We start from the raw sequence: 7216 nt of genomic DNA on the forward strand, positions 1-7216 counted from the left end.
TCTTTGGATGCCTTTATATAGACCTTAGTGGTCCCCTAATACTGTATCTGAAGTCTCTTTCCCGAAATTCAGCCTTGGTGCAGAATTACAGCCACAATGAGCTTTCCTTAGTATGTGCCATTTCTGTGTCTGTAGATTTTGAGGAGGCGAGTGGGGGGCAAGGTGGAGGGTGGGGGTGTGGCCTTGACCAACTGCCACTTTGCTTGTTTGGAAGCCATGATGTCTCTCTCTCATGGGTGGGCCAAATTCTCTGGGCGGGCAAAGCAGAGAAAGGGGAGGTAACCTTCCAGATTGGGCCAACTGAGCTTTCATTTTCTCAAAGGCAGAGCAGGATACCCAGGGCTCGGTTTACACCTATCGCAATTTCTTGCCACTGGGGGACCATGGGCAGGCTGGGGGAATGCATATTAATGTTAAAAAACCTCATAAAGTGAAAATGTCATACCATGGAACCTTTAAGACAGTAGAAAATGTAATTTTCAAGCAGTAATATTATGGATTAATATGAGCAAATACTGAGGCCTGCCCGAGAATAAACCTTCATCACAAAATCTTTCCACAAGACTTTAGCTGACGCCTCGATGTCAATTCAAGCTTCTGATGCAGGAAGTGGTAAATCTGTCTGGTTGACAGGTTGAATAATGTCACTTTGTGTTTTTCTTTCATCTTAAAAGAGATAGCTCTTTGGTGTACAGCATTATAATGTAAATGCTTTTCATATACTGGTATCAAATGAGGATGAAGTAAATGGAGCATAAAGTACAAAGAGAGATGTGGTTTAAATGGTTAACATGGTCAAGAACACTGAATAATTAATAGAGAAGTCTCATTATATTTCAGACTTTTTCATTGTTGTTTTGATCCAATTTAGTTGTTTTTCTGAGAGAAAAGAGTACACTCCAGGCTTTTCTTTGTCGCCACACTTCTTTCCAAATGAAGTGACACCAATGAGCGCTCCATTGCACAGCAGTGGTCCTCCTGAGTCACCCTAAAGAATAAATACATGACATGTCATTTTTAGGCACATACATAGCAGTGAAGATTGTGACAGGCTGTTTACTTCCTGCACAAAAAAAAAAAAAACAAAATGTATAGTACGTACCTGACAAGTATCAGCACTCTTTTTGCCATCTGATCCAGCACATATCATGCTGCTAGTGATAACAGGTTTAAGGCCGTAGCATTCAGGAGAGTTGCACTTCACTCTGTCGATCACAGTCACATTGACAGACATCAGGACATCTGACATTTTACCGTTGTTTGTTTTTCCCCATCCAGCCACAAGACAGCTGGTGCCAGCTGCTGGATCTTTGACGGTGTTACCCAACTTGAGAACTTTCACTGTGTTGGTTTGCTTCACCGGTTTGTCCAGCTGAAATTTAAAAAAAAGGATTTATTGATGCTGACTGTCTGTACGTTGCCTTCAGCACTAGTCACGGCACAAGAAAAGTAGGTTTCCATGAATGCGTGTCACAATGTCTGCCTCAGCTGTTTTCATGTTACTCAGTAAGTCTCAAGCCACATCTCACTTCCCCCAGGCCCATGCATTTCCAAAGATCTCTCTAGACTTGCCATCCTCCATCCATCCACCAAATGCCCTCAGACCTTTCCACCAGTCATTCTCTCATTCACCTGCTCAGCTGTTTCCACTTTCCCATCAGCCCTGCAGTATATAACCAGACCTTTTGCTCTCATATGCCTGATCGGCTCCTGTTTTCCCTGTTACCTGTTCCTTGATTATGACCTGTTGCCTTTGCCTGTCCCTGACCAGCTCACATGTCGAGCCCATCCTGGATTTGTTTGACTGTCTCAAAATAGGACAGACTGAAAGCTTGTATCCTTTTTCTTATGTATTTGTGCTCTTTCTTTGTTTAAATCTTTTGTACCTTTTATCATGTACTTGTCATTCATATACTGTACTTACAGCAGCCTATTACTGCTTGTAAAAATCTTTCCACTTTCACAAAAATGTACTGTATCGAATGTAATGCTTCTATTGGACACTCAAAACATTTTTATTGTTATGGGTAAACAAAAACTCATAGCTATACAGACATTAGAGGGCAGATTGTCAAGTCACTTTGATTTGATTTTGGATATTATCCACGTTTGGAGGGAACTGATAAGCTGTTAAGATAAGCAGCGGCCTGACTTTGCATTGGCAATAATTTGATTTAGAGCAAATTTGCTTTGCGGTTTGGCAACTTTCTTTCCTGCCTAAACATATTCAAAAAGCACATATTGAGTTCAAACAAAATGCTCCAAATATGTTTCTCAATCATCTTGAACCACTTTCCTAGATTGCAGATTGTTGCATCTTTGCTTCTTACTGGTTACTTTAAGGGTGAAGCTATTTGCACCCCTGGTACAATTAGCAGTGTATGCTATTCGTACCCTGGTGCAATTAGAAATGAATGCTATTCGTACCCAGCCGGTGCACACAGCAATGTGTTCTATTAATACCCCGTCTGGTACAAATATCAATGTATGCTATTTGCACCCCTGTGCATTTACAGTACCTTGGCATATAGTTACACACAGTTATCCATACTACTCATGTATTACACCTTTTTGGAATATTATCGCCCTCACATTCTTACCCTAACCATAACCAATCCCACTTCTCTTGCCTAAACCTAACCAACCCAACCAGAGCAGGCATATTCATGAGTCTTCCCCTACCACCCTGCAAAAAAAATTTGCGTTCCCCACTAACACAGAACGTTTAGGGAACGTTGGGGAATGTTAGTTTTTGGTTTTCTAAAGGTTAGTTCGAACCAAACCAAAAACTAATTTGCGGGGCCCTGACTTGCGCAATTGCATGCAAATTATCTAATCCAAAATGAAAAAAACAAGACCGCCTTTCTAGAGAATCGAACTCCTGACTCCCAGACCAAAGCTCAGTGTTCTAACGGTCCTAACCGCTAACCTAGCAACTCTTACAGAAGGTTATACAACTTTTTACGACTTGGTGTCTTCAAGCCGCGGTTGCTAGGTAACCATACTGTATACAAAAAATAGGTACTAACCTATGGTACTAACTAACAAACTAACGGTTGTATGCTTTCACTGAAGACAGAAAGCGCAACTGTAGTATCCATTTTCCGCTAGAAAATCAATTATTATAAACTTTAGAGACAAAACTTTCCTAATATGCCAGTTTCTGCGGTCATGGAAGATGAACGTCCGCCATGATTTCGGTGCACGCGAGCAACGTTTTTTGTTGTTACGTCACAGGGTGTGAATAGCTCAGCTGTGTGGCCGAGGCTATTCGTACCGGGGGTGCAAATAGACACTCCGTTACTTTTTAATGTCACCGTACCTTGAGCAGCATGAGGTCATTGACCTTATCTGTTGCATCATAGCAGGGATGAGGAAAAAGGCGCTTAACCTTGACCTGCGTGGAATCTTTTTTCATTTCTTTGATGGAGTGCACCCCCAGAAACACCTTTTTAATGCTGCAAGAGCAGGAAACACAAGATGTTATTAGTTCACATGGACTAGAGTTTAACAGGCAAGAGTGCATAAATGAATGAAAAAATTATCACTTTATCACGTTTGCGTCATGTGCATGATCACATATAATGTCAGGATAGTGCTTTTTTCCCTACTTGGGCTGGTTTCTTCATGTGAGTGATTTGTGCATATTCTGAAATTTGACAATTTAAGAAATGTTTGTATGTTCTTACTTAGCACAGTGGGCAGCAGTCAGGACCCATGTTGGATTGATCAGGATCCCTCCACAAATTGGACTCTCCATCAGAGCCATGAAAGGCAGCGAGTGGGGCTGCACTTCTTTCCCACCAATAATCTCAGAACCATGACCTAAAACAGAATACACTCAGTTAATCAATTTAACAAAAAAAGTAGCTACATCAAGTAGCTACATCAATTAGTCAATAATTGAAAACACATCACTCTTCACCGGCTGCAGCATTACTTTTAGCATTTCTCAGCATGTTTACATGAATCAGCAAGATATCACAAAGTAAATTACTGGGATATAAAAAACATGTTACTCACTCGACTGGACAATGAGGAGAACCACACAAGCGATAAAAACGCTGAACTCCCTCGGAAAGACCATTTCTTCTTATCTCTCTGTTTGATGTGATGCTCTGAAACCCACCTCGATGCACACACGTCTTTATGTGTTCAGCTCGAAGGATGTGGTCTTACCATGGAAATGCAAGTCAGCACAATGAATGCAAGCATGACATGAGAAATGATCCAATCATCAAAGTGTCCAATCTACATTTAGAAGCCTTGTGGTAACAGGTTTTGTCATTTTACCATTTTTTATGTTTTTACTTATGTGATGCAGGTCACATCATCAGGGTGCAGACGGTTCAGTTGTCAAGCCTTTCAGCTACACTTATGAGTGTGTGGTAATAATGTCATGTAATGATTCAGAGGAAATCATGAGAAAGTGAAACATATGGGTTGATTTGGCAGTAGGCCAAGACGTTATGGGAGCTAGGGAGTTTTTAGTATGTTGTACATTGGAAAAAAACATACTACCGCATTCAGATTACTATAAATCCTTTTTACATTCATTCAAACATTGCTGATCATATTATTTTCTCACAAAACAGGGTCTGGGAGCATAGACAGTTAAATGGACAATGTGACGCCGTAGATTTCCACGGAGACCAGTGAAGTCTATTAGAAGCACTTTTCCGGCGATGGCTGAGCGTTACTGCGTAAATGAGAGAGACAACGTATATGTGACGTGTGCAACCTGTCTGAAATCTTCTGGTAGCTGTGCCAAGAGAAATCTCAATCATTCCAATCTTGCAGGGACAGAGAGCGTAGGTATATGTAAGGCGATAACATGGGCACAGGCTAATTATTGCTAACTAAAATGCTAGTTAACATTAGTAATTAAACTTAAATAGCTAATGTAAGTGGAAACTGCCTGCGAGCGTCTCCTGTACTATACGGTAATTCCTCTACTATGCGACAGTAAGTCGCGTGGTTATGACACAATCGTTAGCCTATTTTTACAAAAATGTCTGCTACGGGGCCATAACGTGAGATACAAGGTAATGGCAACTCTACGCTAAACAGTAGCAGTAAGGACACCCACTTATTTACAGTAGATTTGTAGATTGTTTTGCCCATTTACTGTATTTAACTATAGATATTTAGCAATTGAACTAAATTACCTTAGTTCAGCTGATGTTGATGGGAATGTTATTAGTTTTTCCTAAACCTAAACACTGAACAAATTGGCCTGATGGTGGTGGTAGAGGAAAAGTCAGAGGACCACCAAAGTTGTTACAGTGATATCCCGAGGGTGACATGAATGTCTATTTTAAATTTCACAGCAATCCATCCAATAGCTGTTGAGATACACTGAACAAAATCATACAAACTGTCAGAAACCATCTCAGGGAAGCTCATCTGCATGCTCGTCGTCCTCATCGGGGTCTCGACCTGACTGCAGTTTGTTGTCGTAACCGACTTGAGTGGGCAAATGCTCACATTCGATGGCGTCTGGCACTTTGGAGAGGTGTTCTCTTCCTGGATGAATCCCGGTTTTCACTGTACAGGTCAGATGGCAGTCGTGTGGGTGAGCGGTTTGCTGATGTCAACGTTGTGGATCGAGTGGCCCATGGTGGTGGTGGGGTTATGGTATGGACAGGCGTATGTCATGGACAACAGACACAGGGGCATTTTGAATGCACAGAGATACTGTGACGAGATCCTGAGGCCCATTGTTGTGCCATTCATCCACGACCATCACCTCATGTTGCAGCATGGTAGTGCACAGCCCCAAGTTGCAAGGATCTGTACACAATTCCTGGAAGCTGAAAACATCCCAGTTCTTGCATGGCCAGCATACTCCGGACATGTCACCCATTGAGCATGTTTGGGATGCTCTGGATTGACGTATACGTCAGCGTGTTCCAGGTCCTGCCAATATCCAGCAACTTCGCGCAGCCATTGAAGAGGAGTGGACCAACATTTCACAGGCCACAATCAACAACCTGATCAACTCTATGCGAAGGAGATGTGTTGCACAGATACTGATTGGTAAAACTGCACATTTTAGAGTGGCCTTTTATTGTGGTCAGCCTAAGGCACACCTGTAAAATAATCATGCTGTCTAATCAGCATCTTGATATGCCACACCTGTGAGGTGGATGGATTTTCTCGGCAAAGGAGAAGTACTCATGTGTTTATAATTTTGTTCAGTATATTTCAGTCTGGACCAAAGTGGTGGACCAACCCACCAACAAACAGACCAACCACACTAGCGTAGAGTCATTTGCAGGGATTATCCTAATCAATATTTAGTTTTATTTAATTGACATCCACACGATATGGATCGGCACAAGGCCGAGTACTTGCTCTGGATAAAGGGAAGGCTGAAGCACATAGGTAGAGAGGACAGAAGTATGCGGTCCAGCAGTATTCATTTCTCCTCCATTGTTGTTGTTCTGCGCTTGTACATGTAGGATGCGACAGTAGGTCTTTGTGGTATTTGTCCTGCCCTTTCTCCACTGTTATTGGACGGCCGGGTAAAAAGTGACAGTGAGTAACGCCGCATTTTACCCAAAGTTGAATATTCTTCAACTCTCGGCGACCAGAAAAAAACTCAAAAATGTACAGCGCCAAATCGACGCTCAGCACCAGGTGTTTCTAGCATTGTGTGAATATTTAGTGCTCCCATTGCAAAGCATTAAAAACTTAAAAAAACAACTTTGATGGACAAACAATGCTACCAGAAAGAGTGCACTCAACCAGTCCATTGGTTGAAGAGTAAATAGAATTTCAGTCGACAAAGATTTTCTTTGCTTGAATACAGCCCTACATAAAGCACTGTCATGGCATGTCATTATGCCAACAAGATCAAAAAAAGACTTACCAGCCTTGGGACTAAAGACGTTGGTGTATAAAGTCAGTGTTTTAGCCAGACTAGACACTGTACAGTATGTTATACTGTTGGAGAGATAATGCATCTAAATGTTTCTATTTTGTGTTTTCTATTCTATTAATGCTATTGCTGTACTGCATTCTTGTGTAGTCTTTGAGAATCAGATGTTTGTGGTGTCAAACCTCATATATCGCACCATCTCTACACTGCTGTATCTGTGAACATTTTAACCAGAAGTATCACATTTGACGGGGGTCTTTTTGTCTGTTCTTTTTTAAAGGAAGTCCTCACCGCAAGTACTTTTGCACTTCTTCTCTGAAGTCTAGTCTTGTC

The 7216-nt window shown here is 41.6% G+C and overlaps 1 protein-coding gene across 1 annotated transcript; it reads right to left on the reverse strand.

Moving 5' to 3' along the window:
- Positions 1-380: 380 nt before the first annotated feature.
- Positions 381-4174, reverse strand: LOC120560053 (granzyme A-like). The gene is made up of 5 exons (XM_039802159.1): positions 4024-4174; positions 3690-3825; positions 3323-3458; positions 1103-1372; positions 381-988 (listed from the first exon to the last, which is right to left on the reverse strand). Exons 1-5 carry the CDS (start codon positions 4085-4087, stop codon positions 830-832), a joined length of 765 nt encoding a protein of 254 aa, XP_039658093.1. The 5' UTR covers positions 4088-4174; the 3' UTR covers positions 381-829.
- Positions 4175-7216: the final 3042 nt, after the last annotated feature.

This window comes from Perca fluviatilis, chromosome 6, assembly GCF_010015445.1.
Source record: "Perca fluviatilis chromosome 6, GENO_Pfluv_1.0, whole genome shotgun sequence".
Taxonomy (NCBI): domain Eukaryota; kingdom Metazoa; phylum Chordata; class Actinopteri; order Perciformes; family Percidae; genus Perca; species Perca fluviatilis.

What these genes read in the sequence shown, in the direction of transcription:
- LOC120560053 (XM_039802159.1), bottom strand. Translation starts at nt 4,087, where the DNA reads ATGGTCTTTCCGAGGGAGTTCAGCGTTTTTATCGCTTGTGTGGTTCTC. An exon ending in TCTCCTCATTGTCCAGTCGA is followed by an intron (nt 3,826 to 4,023) that starts GTGAGTAACATG and finishes ATTCTGTTTTAG; the next exon opens with GTCATGGTTCTGAGATTATT. An exon ending in ACTGCTGCCCACTGTGCTAA is followed by an intron (nt 3,459 to 3,689) that starts GTAAGAACATAC and finishes CTGCTCTTGCAG; the next exon opens with CATTAAAAAGGTGTTTCTGG.